Source organism: Hyperolius riggenbachi, chromosome 9, assembly GCF_040937935.1.
Source record: "Hyperolius riggenbachi isolate aHypRig1 chromosome 9, aHypRig1.pri, whole genome shotgun sequence".
In the NCBI taxonomy this organism is placed as follows: domain Eukaryota; kingdom Metazoa; phylum Chordata; class Amphibia; order Anura; family Hyperoliidae; genus Hyperolius; species Hyperolius riggenbachi.
This window is the reverse complement of record NC_090654.1, coordinates 270,115,699-270,131,068: the sequence shown is the minus strand read 5'-3', so window position 1 is coordinate 270,131,068 and position 15,370 is coordinate 270,115,699. Positions and strand designations below refer to the sequence as shown.

Below are 15,370 nucleotides of genomic sequence, written 5' to 3'. Positions count from 1 at the left end.
CACGCGTGTGCGCCTGGCCGAACTGCGCACGCGCGCGCACTAATTCACCGCCAAAGAGGTACCGGGTATGCCGTCCGAGGAAGACGGCGTGGAAGACCCCCCACACGAGCGAGTCCCGCCGTAGACGCTGCGGAAGACGTTGTGGGACCCGCCATGAGAAGGTAAGATTGTTACATTACCCCTCCTTCCCCTGAGGAGTGGTCTCCGAACACTCTCCACCAGGTCTATCAGGACGGTCACGATGAAATTCCTGAGTCAATTGATCAGCATGGACCTGACGGGCAGGAACCCAACATCTCTCCTCAGGTCCATAACCCTTCCAGTCAACCAAATACTGTAAAGAATTACAGATTTTTCTAGAATCAAGGATTTTCTCTATTTCATATTCAGGTTCTCCATCCACCTCAATAGGAGGTGGTGGATCTGCAGATGACAATATGTTGGCAGCAGGTTTTAACAGTGAAAAATGGAAGGAATTAACCTCTTTAATGGTTTGAGGCAATTTCACCCGATAAACCACAAACCACCCGATAAACCAATGTCCGATAAACTTGGGCCCCATCTTAGCTGAGGGTTGACGTAACAGGATGTTACGGGTAGAGACCCAGTAAGAATTCCTCAAGATCCGCACCATCAATTATATCTTTATTTAAAGTACAAAGTTAAAAACATGAATCATGTTTTAACTTTGTACTTTAAATAAAGATATAATTGATGGTGCGGATCTAGCGGAATTCTTACTGAGTGCTCCTGACTCCGGATTGGATCCCTGCACATCAAATCCTAACCATTGGTGCAAGAACAAATTTGCAAGAATACGGGTAGAGACCCAGACCAGGTCTCCAGGGGAAAACTCAAATTCACAAGAGCGTCTACTATCAGCATAGAGTTTTTGTCGAGCAACTGCACCTTGTAAATTCTGCTGAACCTGAGGCCAAATGCGCTGCACATGAGTACTCCATTCTTCCAATGCTGGAAAAACAGATGGTGAGGAAGGGAAACACGTGAATTTGGGATTCTGACCGGTGTCAATCCAAAATGGTGACATTTTGGTAGACGAGCTAGGGAGGTTATTAAAGGCAAACTCAGCAAATGGAAGGAAGTCAAGCCATGACTCCTGACAATCTGAGACAAAGCATCGTAGAAACTGTTCTAGAGATTGATCAGTTCTCTCTGTTTGCCCATTAGTCTCTGGATGGTAACCAGAAGAATAAGACAAAGTAATTCCCAGGATGGCACGAAAAGTGTTAGATAAATTGGAGACCCCGATCAGAGACAATATTGTCGGGAATTCCATATAACCGGAAAATGTGTACCACAAACAATTTAGCCAAGTCTTGAGCGGAGGGTAACCCAGCAATAGGCACGAAGTGAGCCATCTTACTGAAACGGTCTATGACAACCCAGATCACTTTCTTACCACCAGAAGGAGGTAAATCCACCACGAAATCCATAGATAAATGAGACCAGGGTCTGGAAGGAATAGGCAAAGGCATAGGATGACCCGAGGAGCAATCCGAGAGGATTTACTTCTGGCACAAGTGGTGCAGGCTGCCACAAAAGCCTTACAATCTTTTCGAAGAGAGGGCCACCACACATGCCGAGACAAAAGCTCAAATGTTTTAGTCTCACCTGGATGACCTGCCAGTTTGCTTTCATGAAATAACTGGAGAACCTGAAAACGAAACTGTAAAGGAACGTAGTCCACATCAGATGGTTTATCAATAGGACTGTCAGATTGGTAGGGTTGTAATATTGCATGGACATCAGGAAATTCAGTAGTCTGAAGTGCAGCAATTACTCGGCTTGGAGGTAAGATGTTCTCGGGAGTAGTGGGTGGAACGCAGTCAGTCTCAAAGCTTCTAGACAAAGCGTCAGCTTTTATATTTTTAGAACCTGGCTTATATATATACTAGCTGATTGCCCGGCGTTGCCCGGGTATGTATTTGGCTGGTGTTGGCCTCGCCCACTTTTTCTAACCCTAACACACAATTACTCAATGACCAAGTTTGTGAGCTTTGCTGTCTTTGGCATAAATAGTTTGTATTGAAATGAAAAACTCTGATTGGCTGTTTGTGGCTCCGCCCCCTTTTCTGAATTTGAATCCCAGTCACCCAATAATTAACTGTTCCAGGTTTGAGGCCTATGCCATTAACAGTGCAAGAATGGTAGCAATTAAATATTCCCCTTTAAAAGCAATAGGTGAAGTTTCATTCACTTTTGTAGTCTCCACCCACTTTTCTGAATATTAATCCCAGTCACCCAGTGACCAACTGTGCAATGTTTAAGAAACCTGCCATTAACAGTGTAAGAGTGGCTGCAGTTTACATTTTCCCAGTGAAATTTGTATTTGTCTCCACCCACTAATGAGCATTGCTCGTGTAGGTATTTGACTCGTGCTGGCTCCACCCACTTTTTCTAACCCTAACGCACAAACACTCAATGACCAAGTTTATGAGCTTTGGGGTTTTTGGCATCAATAATTTGTATATTCCCATAGAAATTAAAGAAATCAGATTGGCAGTTTGTGGCTGCGCCCCTCTCCAGCATTTGAACCCCAGTCACTCGACCAACTGTAGCAGGTTTGAGGCATCTGCTTTTAACAGTAAAAATGGCACTCAATGACCAAGTTTATGAGCTTTGGGGTACTTGGCATCAATAAGTTGCAACTTCCCATTAAAATTAAACAAATCTGATTGGCTGTTTTTGGCCTTCTCCCTTTTCAGAATTTAAACCCCAGTCTCCCAGTGACTGACTGTACCAGATTTAAGGCCACTGCCATTAAGAGTGTATGAATGGCAGCAATGTAAATATTCCCATTGAAAAACAAAAGGTGAATTTTGATTGCCTGCTGTAGGCTCCACCCACTTTCCTGAATATTAATTCCAGTCACCCAGTGGCCAACTGTGTCAAGTTTGAGAACCCTGCCAATAACAGAATGGCTGAAATCAATCTATCAAATCTAATTGGCTGTTTGTGGCTCCACCCCCTTTAGTGAATTTAGACCCCAGTCACCCAATGACTGACTGTATCAGGTTTGAGGCTTCTGCCATTAACAGTGTAAGAATTTTAGCATTCCCCTTGAAAATCAATTGGTGAATTTTAATTGGCTGTTGTAGGCTCCACCTACATTTCTGAATATTAATTCCAGTCACCCAGTGGCCAATTGTGTCAAGTTTGGGAACCCTGCCATATAAAAATTTAGTTGTTGGCACCGCCCACGTTTTCTAACCTTGACATACAGTCACTCAATTATCAAGTTTATCAGCTTTGGGGTCCTTAACCTATTTTGGTTCCTGGACGTAGAAACTACGTCCAGGAACCATGCGCGCTACCGCGCGCTCCCGTGGCCGATCGCGCGCGTGCACGCGCACTCCCGGTAGCGGATTCGGTAGCCACGGAACAACGTATCGGGCTATGGTGCCCGATCACTGATTCCTCTCCCCTGCTGAAAAAGCGACAGCTTCTCTCGGAAGCTGTGCTTTTTCTGGCTGTTCCCTTCCCGATGCGTCACTCTAAGCGTGTGTTACGCTTAGAGTGACGTCATGTAAACAAACTCATGGCCGCCATCTTGTGGCCAAAAAAGTAATACTACAACTGAATGTAAAAAAAAAAAAAAATTAACACACATTTACATTATAAATGTATTGTTTACCTCCCACCCTCCCAAAACTACCCAAATAAAATGTTTACTATAATAAAAACAAAACATTACAATAAAAAAAAACATGTAAATATTTACCTAAGGGTCTAAACTTTTTAAATATCAATGTAAAGATGAAATATTTCTATATTTTTTTTATGTTAAACTTGTTAATAGTGATAGATGCAAAATGGAAAAAATGCACCTTTATTTCAAAATAAAATATTGTCGCCATACATTGTGATAGGGACATAATTTTAACGGTGTAATAACCGGGACATATGGGCAAATACAATACGTGAGTTTTAATTATGGAGGCATGTATTATTTTAAAACTATAATGGCTGAAAACTGAGAAATAATGAATTTTTCCATTTTTTTCTTATTCTTCCTGTTAAAATGCATTTACAGTAAAGTGGCTCTTAGCAAAATGTACCCCCAAAGAAAGCCTAATTGGTGGTGGAAAAAACAAGATATAGATCAGTTCATTGTGATAAGTAGTGATAAAGTTATAGGCCAATGAATGGCATGGTCAACATTTCTCACGTGAAAACGACGGAACCTGAATGGGTTAATATCAATACTTTGTATATTCCCATTGAAAAATAAACAAATCTGATTAGCTGTTTGTGGCCCTGCCCCCTTTCTGAATTTGAACCCTAGTCACCCAGTGACCAACTGTACAAGGTTTGAGGCATCTGCTATTAACCGTATAAGAATGATAGCAGCTTAAATATTTCCTTTGAAAATGAAAAGGTGAATTTTGATTGGCTGTTGTAGGCTCCACTCACCTTCCAAAATCTTAATCTCATTCGCCCAGTGACAAACTGTGCAAAGTTTAAGAACCCTGCCATTAACGGTGTAAGAATGGCTGCAGTTTATATTTTCCCAGTGAAATTTGTTTTTGGCTCCGCCCACTTTTTGTAAACTGAACACACAGTCACTCATTGACCAAGTTTGTGAGCTTTCAGGTTCCTGGCATCCAAAATGTGTCAATGGAAGCAGTTTATCCACCAAGAAAATCTGATTGGTTGTTTGTGGCCCCTTTAGTGAATTTGGACCCCAGTCACCCAATGACCCACTGTAACAAGTTTAAAGCCTCTGCTATTAACAGTGTAAGGCCTGGTTCACATTAGCGTTCGCTGTCCGGATTTGCCGTGCCGGATCCGGACCGTATACTGTACAAACGGAACGGACGTTCGGCATAGCAATGCAAAGTCTATGCGTCCGTTCACAGGCGTCCGTTCCGTACTGAACGGAGCCGGATCGGATCCAGACTCCGGACACTTTTCCAACATGCGCTATTTTTTGGGTCCGGCCCTTTTGGCCCACGCACCCGGACCGGAGCCTGACTGCACCATCCGTGCATAGAAACCAATGGGAAACGGAAAGCACAGAACACTCTGGCTATAAAAACCTGACGTTCTATCCTACTTCCTATGCGTTTTCTAGCGGCCATTTTAGATGGGGACACATATGATGGGCCCAGCATTTCTGGGGTGGAGCAGCAGTGACTTTGTGCTGGAGCTGTTTGGCAGTATATGTGGGACGTGGAGGTGAGGCCCTACACAGCGCAGGACCTGATTCTACAGGTGCACCTTCTGCAGACCTTCCAGACCCCAACAATATTATATAGTTTGTTATCTCTTTCACCAAACGGATCCGGATCACAGCCGTATTCATACCTGATGCAAACGGACCGGATCCGGATCGAATCCGGATTGGAACCGTACGGTTCCGATCCAGATCGGATCCGGTCCGGTCATCCGGTCCGTTCTTTACAGAAACGCAAGTGTGAACGGGGCCTTAGAATAGCAGCAGTTTAAATATAACCCTTGAAAATCAATAGGTGAATTTTGATTGGCTGTTGTAGGCTCCACCCACTTTCTTGAATCTTTAGGGCTCGTTTCCACTATCGCGAATCCGCATGCGTCCAACGCATGCGGATTCGCAGATGTAATGCAAGTGGATGGGCCTGTTTCCACTGTAGCGTTGTTGAGGTGCGTTTTTTTCAGCGGTGAAAAAACGCACAAAAGAGCCGCAGAATTCGCCTGCGAGTGGAATGCATGCGAATCGCATGTGAATCGCATGCGTTTTTTGCCGCAAATTCGCATAGGTACCAATGTAAATTCACACAGGCAGTGACATGGTTAAAATCGCATATACCCTCACCTATGCGAATTCGCGGCAAAAAACGCACGGGGAATTGCATCCGCATGTGATTTCATCAGCGGTGGAATCCAGGCGATTCCGCACCGCAATAGTGGAAACGAGCCCTAAAATCATTCACCCAGTGACCAAGTGTGCCAAGTTTGAAAACCCTGCCAATAACAGTGTAAGAATGGCTGCAGTTTACATTTTTCATTTAAAATGAATGGCTGAAATTTGATTGGCTGTTTTATGTTCCGCCCACTTTTCCTGGATTTGTAACCTCGGTCACAAAGTGACCAACTGTGCCAAGTGTGGGGACTCTGGCTTGATTACTGTGAGAATGGCAGCCTTTTCCATTTTTTTCCATTGACATGAATGGGTGAAATCTGATTTGCTGTTTGTAGCTCCGCCCAGGTGTGCAGGGGGGCCGCGAGACCCCCAGAACATATCATCCCAGGTAGTAAGGGATCTGTATACCAAGTTTCGTTCAAATCAGTCAAGGTTATCTAGGCACACACACATACACACATACATACATTCTACTCCGCCACCATCGAGTCAATCCTCTGCTCTTCCATCCTGGTCTGGTATGCTGGCGCCACCGCCAGTGACAAGCTCAAACTACAGAGGGTCATCAGGTCGGCGGAGAGGATCATCGGGTGCCCCCTCCACTCACTTGCACTACTGCACAACAAGAGACTGAAATCCAGGGCATTGAGGATTGCCAATGATCCCTCGGACCCAGGCCACCGTTACTTCAGTGTGCTCCCCCTGGGCCGAAGACTTGGGGCCATCCCCACAAAGACTGCGAGACATAGGAACTCCTTCTTCCCGTCGGCTGTCAGCCACTTGAACTCACTCCACATACTCCCATCTGGGCAAGACCAACAAGCGGGGGGCGGGCTGCGACACTCTCGTTCGGTCAACTGAAGCAACAACCTCACAAGGCCAACAAGGCTAACCGCTGGTCAGCTCAAGGCCACAAATGAACTGTGATGTATGTAATTTTTCTGACGCAAATTGTAATGTATGCAAATGTAATGTAATCTATCCCTGCTGCTATGCACTCTTCTCTGTCTTCTTCCTGAGCTATATGTATGTGCCAAAAATAATTCCGGGCATGGTTGCTCATGCTTGGCGAAATAAATGATTCTGATTCTGATACATCTGATTCCGAAGTCCTGAAAGAGGGACAAATAAGGAGGAAAGAGGGACAGGACTCCCAAAGAGGGACAGTTGGGAGCTATGCTACCATAGAGGCAAAGGGGGCAATTGTCCCAGGGCCCCATAGCCTGTAGGGGGCCCCAAGGTGTCATCCCCCCAACTTAACTGGTGCTCAATGGGACCCCTGCACAGTCTTCAACAGAGTAGCGTCTCAACTGTCACAATGGGCACTCTCCTCTGCCAGTCTGTGCCTCCATGGGGTGATCGAGGGGGCCCCTGGGTTAATTTTTCCTGGAGGCCCCACTGTTACTAGAACCAGTCCTGGAACCAGAGCCGGGACAAGGTCCTCCAGCACCCAAGGCTGAGACACCAAAATGCGCCCCTCCATCCCTGCCACCCCAGCCGTCACACACTGATTGCTATTAGACTAAGAGGCCTCCATGGACCCACAACCTCCCCAACACCTTAATATCTAGTTATCTGGCTTGCAGTCACTGCCATGTATCCCCTTTTCTTATTTCTTTCTGCTTCAAACACAATTAGGAATGACAGCTGAATGAATTCTGCGCCCCCTCCTACACTGCGCCCTGAGGCTGGAGCCCTGCCTGGAACTACCTATTATTGGATCTACATAACCATAGGATGAAAAGTGAACTTGTGATGAACTCTAGTCAAGCTTTGTTCAAAAAGTTTTTTACATGTTGCAAGGCTGACCCCTAGTGGTGTATAGAATAACTGATTGCTTTTCTCTTGTGAAGAACTGGAAGTTCTGGTTCACCACGAGCTAACTGGGTATTCTGTACCTCTGGGTGTTTCAAGTACTACCCCATAGAGGCACATTAATCCATGCCATGCACTGATGAGGATCAACCAATCTGAAACAGTCTGTATGCATGTTGGATTAGTGTGGCTCTGTAATATTAACAAGCTGACACATCATTGCATTCCAGCGGCTCTGGAGGTGTGTTTAGCTATCAGGGACAACAAGGACGATTTGCATATTCAGCAGTATTATGGGACACCTCAGGAGAACTCTCCATCCTGAATAAACACAAATACCTTCTGTTTTAAGAAGGCAAATGTCTGTTTTCTATATATTGCCTGCTATCTACTTGCTGCCAGTGGTGGGCTTGAAATTTCGCATATGCAAAATTTTGCATTGAAATTTGCAATTATGCATCGCAATCGTAATGCGAAATTTCAGATAAAATCGTAATTAATTTCGTATGTAATAGTAATATTTAATCATTTTGCGTACATTTTTGTGTAATTTTGTGCCAACTTTAGTGGTTAATAGTAAATCCCTGATTTATGCTGTTGCTACCAAAATCACTACATATGTTAAGAAATACATAACATAAGAAAAGTGGGTTCAAGTCCAAAAAATAATTTTTCAAAAAGGCCTTGTAGTTTTTGAGAAAATCGATTTTGAAAAATGCAAAAGAAAAATGGTTTTTAAACTGCCATTTTTCTGAGTTTAAAAACCATTTTTTCTTTGCATTTTCAAAATTGATTTTCTCAAAAACTACACGGTCTTTTTGAAAAATTATTTTTCTGACTTGTACCCACTATTCTCCTTAACATATGTAGCAATTTTGGTGTAAATAGCCTGTATGGGGACTCTGCTATTCACTGCCAAAGTCGGCACAAAATTACGCAAAAATTATGTGAAATTTTACACGAAATTACGAATGACTATACGAAATCAATTGAATGTAGAAATCGTAATTACGTATAGGTGAAATTGCCAAAATTTACGCAAAATCTAGCGTAATCGTAATTATATGTTGCCTTCTATGTTCCGGCCCTTACCCTGTGACCCATATGTTGCCTTCTATATTCCGGCCCTTACCCTGTGACCCATATGTTGCCTTCTATGTTCCGGCCCTTACCCTGTGATCCATATGTTGCCTTCTATGTTCTGGCCCTTACCCTGTGACCCATATGTTGCCTTCTATGTTCCGGCCCTTACCCTGTGACCCATATGTTGCCTTCTATGTTCCGGCCCTTACCCTGTGACCCATATGTTGCCTTCTATGTTCTGGCCCTTACCCTGTGACCCATATGTTGCCTTCTATGTTCCGGCCCTTACCCTGTGACCCATATGTTGCCTTCTATGTTCTGGCCCTTACCCTGTGACCCATATGTTGCCTTCTATGTTCCGGCCCTTACCCTGTGACCCATATGTTGCCTTCTATGTTCCGGCCCTTACCCTGTGACCCATATGTTGCCTTCTATGTTCCGGCCCTTACCCTGTGATCCATATGTTGCCTTCTATGTTCCAGGCCTTACCCTGTGACCCATATGTTGCCTTCTATGTTCCGGCCCTTACCCTGTGACCCATATGTGGCCTTCTATGTTCCGGCCCTTACCCTGTGACTCATATGTTGCCTTCTATGTTCCAGTCCTTACCCTGTGACCCATATGTTGTCTTCTATGTTCCAGCCCTTACCCTGTGACCCATATGTTGCCTTCTATGTTCCAGCCCTTACCCTGTGACCCATATGTTGTCTTCTATGTTCCAGCCCTTACCCTGTGACTCATATGTTGCCTTCTATGTTCCAGCCCTTACCCTGTGACCCATACACAGCGGCAGCTCCAACTTTAATTTTTTTCATAAGCAGTGTATTACACAGAACACTGGATCATTCAGAGAAGCAGCTAAAACACATCCGAAGGCTATTTTCAAATTTATTTATAAACTTAGAAATAAAACATAATTTTAATGACAGTTCAAGAGCTTGTCAAGGAATCCAGTGGACTTTGAGACTAGAGATGTCCAACTGTAGTCCTCCAGGGCCCTCTAACAATTTCAGTATGGCTGTGAATAAGTCAAAAATCCCCTTTGTGTACCCTGACAGCTACCTCGTCTACTGCAACATATCACAGTAGTAATAAACAGACACGTACCTGTACTGACTGATTAATGACCTGGGCATATTATCCAGAGATGGATTCAAGTGAACCAGAGACGAAGCACCATCATGTATTTTACCATATATATCAGTGGGAACATTAGAGAAAACACCTACCTTGCTTTCTGTTTCATTCTGCACTGCTCAGCTTGTTTTTTTATCAGACCTGATAAAATCCCCGACTGAGCATTCAGTCTGGCTTTGCTTTAATGACTCAGCTATAATGATTCCTGAGCAGAGCCAGAAGGGGGCAGACTTGGGCTTGAAAAGACACAAGAGAAGACAGACTCAGCTATAATGATTCCTGAGCAAAGCCAGACTGAATGCTCAGTCGGGGATTTTATCAGGGCTGATTAGAAGCAAGCTGTGCAGTGCAGAATGAAACAGAAAGCAAGGTAGGTGTTTTCTCTAATGTTCCCACTGATATATATGGTAAAATACATGAGGGTGCTTCGTCCCTGGTTCCCTTTAAGATGAACTGGGGTCCTGAGCAAAGTAATAGCTTTGGATCCATCTAATGGTCCTTTTAGGAAAACTTGTAGGAGGTAGTGATGAGCAGAAATTACGCCCATGCGTAATTACACATCGTAATACGCAATTACGCATCGTAATCATTATACGAAAATTCGAGGGAATAGTCTAAGCAATTTCGTCGTCAATTGTTCCCTAGTGAACTGACTGTTTTTTTCCAGTCGGGACCCAGTTGAGCTCACTGTCACTGATAACAAATTACAGCTATAAACACGTCTTTAAAGAGACACTAAAGTGTCAAGAAAAACATCTTTTTTTAAAAAAAAAATTTGTTTAATATGCTAGCCCTACCTAAACCGCTGCATTCCCGCCGCTGTAATCTATCTAAATCCCCCCTAACTCCCACCTCCCTCTCCCCCGCAAAATCCATGACTTTCTTGGTTGTGGATTTTGCTGCTATAGGAGGCAGAGCTATGAGCCGCAGTTCTGCCTCCCTCCGTGTCTGTCAGCCGCGTATCTCCGCCTCTCCCCCACCCCTCTCAGTGAAGGCAAATTGAGAGGGGCGGGGAGAGGCGGCGATCCGGGCTGATAGACGCGCTGAGAGGCAGAGCTGCGGCTCATAGCTCTGCCTCTCACAGAAGCGCTGCCCGGATTGCCCCCAGGGAGTTTGGGGGCATTTAGATAGATTACAGTGATGGGAATGCGGCGGTTTAGGTAGGGCAAACATATTAACCACATTTTTTAAATAAAAAGATGTTTTTCTTGAGACTTCAGAGTCTCTTTATAGGACACATTCAAGCACTGAAAAATAAAAAAAAAATCCAATTACCTGGGGCTTCCTCTGGCCCCTGCCAGCCGTCCTGTGACCTCGCCGCAGCTCCGCTCCATGCTGGTGGCCCAGGATCCTCTCCGGTGCAAGGTGTCCACTGCGCCTGTGCGAGCAGCTCTCAGAGTTGCACTGACGTCATCCGGACTGTACTGCGCAGGGGCAGTAGTTCTGCACCTGCGCAGTGCAGTCCGGATGACGTCAGTGCGACTCAGTGATCCGCATGGTGAAGCGCAAACAGATGCCCACCTGGCGAGGTCAGCATCTGCACCAGAGGGGACCTGGAGGCGGAGGGGACCGGCGAGGTCGGCATCTGTACTGGAGGGGACCAGGAGCTCCCGGAGCTGCTGCGAGGGCACAGGACGGCTGCCAGGTGCTGGTGGAAGCCCTATCTAAGTGGATTTTTTTATTTTTCAGGTGCTCGGACCTTCCCTTTAAACAGATAACTGGGCTTTTGACTGCAAGAGTCAATAGCTCATTTGTTTTCACTCTGACACTCTTGAGACGCTGCACTTGCGCAGAGACTATAAAATATTAAATCTGCTTTGTAAATGTTTATACATAAAATAAAGCCTTTGAGGTATCTAAAAAAAGTCATTTTTAGAAGTAGGAGAACAGATTTAACTGTTTATCTCATTAGTTTATTTTCATCTTGGGTTCACTTTAAAGAGTAACTGTCAGGCTGCAAAAGCTAATTTAAACCTCTATTCTCCTGTGTTAAACAGTTTAGATGGAAGCCAAAAAGGCAATACTGAAGTTAAAAATCCCTCTTACTTTGAGTGTGCTGAACAGCAAGGCTCGTTATTCCCCAGCTCCTAAGGAGGCCGCAGGACTCATAACAGATACTGCAGAGCATTCTGGGGCTGCTTCTTCTCCCCAGTGCCCTCCCTTGGTCCTCTCGTTCATTTCCCTATCACGCCCTAAGGCTGCTTTCACAGTGGGAAGTTACAGGCTCATGTTACAGCAGCTTCTAACAGCTGCCTAAACTCACAGCACTGAAAAATCAATGTGCTGTTCACAGGGCACATGTTCGGTTAGAGTATACTGCGTGAGTCCGCTATTGTTCCTAGCCACATGGCTAATTAATATTCACTGCACAGTAGTGTTGTCCAGATCATGAAACATTAGGATCTTTAATCCTGATCTTTTTTGTGAGTGGAATCATCAGGAAGCAGGGTAAGGGAGGATATTACTTCACAATTGGCTTCATACAAGACAGACAAACATGGAACCTGCCATGAGCTGTCAGGAGCATCATTCTCTGCAAATACTATATAAATATTCAGTGAAATCCAAACGTGGACAGTGAAATGCATATGTAATGTAAGTACAGCCAATATTTAGCTACTGATATATGTGTTTTTTTTTTCCTCTGAGACCTTATACCTAACAGCTCCTCTTTAAAGTGTATTGGAAGTGAAGAAAAGTGCCCCTACAATGTACTCACCTTGGGAAGGGGAAGCCTCTGGATCCTAAAGAGGCTTTCCTTGACCTCCTCCGCAGTCCCGAAAGTCTGCTTGGTGGTGCCTCGTGCAGCTGGACTGGATCAGATTCATGCTACTGCACAGGCAAACAGCTGCACAGTAGCATGGACCTGATCAGGCTTGTGTATTTCCTCTGGAGCTGGGCAGGATGGAACTAGCACACATACACAGGGAGGACACTCTTCAGGGGTTCCAGCAATGGAATAAGACTGCGGAGGACAATGGGAAAGACCTATTTAGGATTTGGAGGCTTCCCCCTTCCAAGGTGAATACCCCATAAGAGCACTTTTCTATCTTACAGGTTTACTTTAAAGACAAACCGTGACCAAGAATTGAACTTCATCCCAATCAGTAGCTGGTACCCCTTTTCCCATGAGAAATATTTTCCTTTTCACAAACGGATCACCAGGGGGCTCTGTATGGCTGATATTGTGGTGAAACCCCTCCCAAGGTGTGATGTCAATACCATGGTCCTGACAGTTTCCTGTCTGTGAACCTCATTGCATTGTGGGAAATAACAGCTGTTTACAGCTGGGTCCAACTGCCAAAAAAAACAAGCAGCATCTCCTTCCACTGACATCACCTGCCAGCAGTAAAAATGTCATCATGTGGTAAATGTCAGAATGTTAATCAGGGAGAGGAAATATTTTACAATGGGAAAATACTGACTAAATGATTTTATACATAATTATTGTAAAAATGAAGCACTTTTTTATTACATTATTTTCACTGGCGTTCCACTTTAAATTTTAGCCTATTGGAGTTAACTAGGTAAGATGTGTTTCACCAAGTAAAATGGCTCTAACCATACCAAAATGTTTCTACAGATACGGCCCTCGAGGACTGAGGTTGGACAGATCTACATAGCTTCAAAGACTTTCAGGTTCTTAACTTTCACCCGACTCCCTGAGATAACGGACATCTGCAGATCGGTGCCAGTTGGGGAGTCCACCTGTGGGTGGCAGCAGTGCAGCATGGCCTTGGCATCGGCCCTTCCTGTCTCACTGATGAAGCAGTACAGCAGCGGGTCAGCGAGACAATTAATGCTGGAGATCGCAAGGACAATTTTGTAAGGCGTAAATATCCTCTGTGCAAAATCGCAGTGTCCAGGTTCCTTGATACTCCGGATGAACAGGACAATGTGGTAGGGCGAGAAGCACAAAATAAAAGCCACCACTATCATGAGGAGTAAGCTTTTAATCTTCTGCTTGTCCTTGTCCATGGTGGCTTGGTTAGCGTACACCGCAATGTAGATTCTGTAGTAGCAGAACAGCATGATGGACAGCGGCAAGAAATGGCCAATACAAGTGTTGGAAATACTTAAGTCTGCTTTCCACTGCTCCATGGGAAAAATGTCGTAACACAAGACATCTCCCGTACTGTTCCGAGTCTCCTCTCTTAAGAGGATGACAACGTTGGAAGCCAACTGTACAAGCCACACCACCGCGCTAACCAGGGCCGCCACTTTCCTTGTCCGAAGGTGGCGGTATCGCAAAGGGTAGACCACAGCGAGGTAGCGATCCAGAGAGATGCAGGTCAGGAATCCGGCACTACTGTAAAAATTGGTGTGCATGAAAAAGGCCACCAGACTGCAAAGCCAATTAGGCAGGAGCCAGCTGTCATGGTTGATATAAAAATTCACCCATAGGGGTAACGTAAAAGTGTAGAGGAGGTCTGCAAAAGTCAGATTAAGCAAATATATACCCAGTTCATTCTTCTTTCTTACTTGTACGTAGGAGACATACAGTGATATCAAGTTTGCTGGAACACTGAGGACAAAAACAGTTATATAAATCACCGGAAACATATACTGATCCGCATTATGATGCGTGGGACAACTATTATTGGAAAAATTAGAGTTATTGGCTGTCATGTCGGAAGTCCAACTTGCATTATAACAACAATTTCAAATCCCAGTAGTCTGTTCCTTGTCATTTCCCACAGCTTTATCAGGACAGGTGATGGTATATTGACGACATTTTATTTTGGTTTTGTGCTCAAATGTTCTAGCAGGTCATCTCATTGACATGACAATCTTGAGAATGGTTCTCTTTATTTTTCTGTGGTTCTCTTCAATAAGTCTAGAAGAAAAAAAAAAGTTGTCAGACTTTATGTAAAAACACAGCTGTTTTGGATCAGTTTAGGCAGTGCAGAAGGCAAAACAAACAATCAAAATAAGTTGCGGAAAAAATTCTTGTAATCTGTTTTGCACACTTTGTGAATATGCAAACAATCCAAAGCAATTATCCTCTCAGACATGACTAAAGTTTGGCACTGAGATCCGCAGATGTACACAGAGTGATAATTATCATTTCAGACATACCATGAATAATCTTGTGCTGCTTACTCAAAACTGTCATTAAATATTACTTAACTCAAGGATCACAAAACACCAAAATCTGTTAGTTTCCTGTTGCGTGCAAGAATGTGAGCTGAGGTAACCCATTTCCTTGCTTGAAAGATAGCAGTTACCACACTGAATTTTACATGTATGTGTATTTTACCCGTTTGGTGGTCTCATTGCCTAGCGAGTAGAGATACATATATACAGTATTTACCTATTCTGTTTGTAGACCAGTCAGTCAAACATGTCAGAACAGGCACGTGCAGAGGGGGGTGCTCTGGGTGCCCAGGCACCCCCCCCCTTTTTAAAAATCAGCAAAAAAGGCCCCTCTGATCGCGCAAAATAAGCCCCGCCCCTACCGCGGTAAGCCCC

At 44.4% G+C, this 15,370-nt stretch overlaps 1 protein-coding gene across 1 annotated transcript in view; it reads right to left on the bottom strand.

Annotated features, from left to right (window-relative positions):
- Positions 1-11,392: 11,392 nt before the first annotated feature.
- Positions 11,393-15,370, bottom strand: part of GPR65 (G protein-coupled receptor 65) — a 30,624-nt gene continuing 26,646 nt past the window's right edge. Inside the window, exon 2 of the mRNA XM_068252241.1 lies at positions 11,393-14,735. Coding sequence (XP_068108342.1) covers positions 13,514-14,527 — 1,014 coding nt within the window. The 5' untranslated portion in view covers positions 14,528-14,735 and the 3' untranslated portion in view covers positions 11,393-13,513. The remainder of the gene's footprint in view (positions 14,736-15,370) is intronic.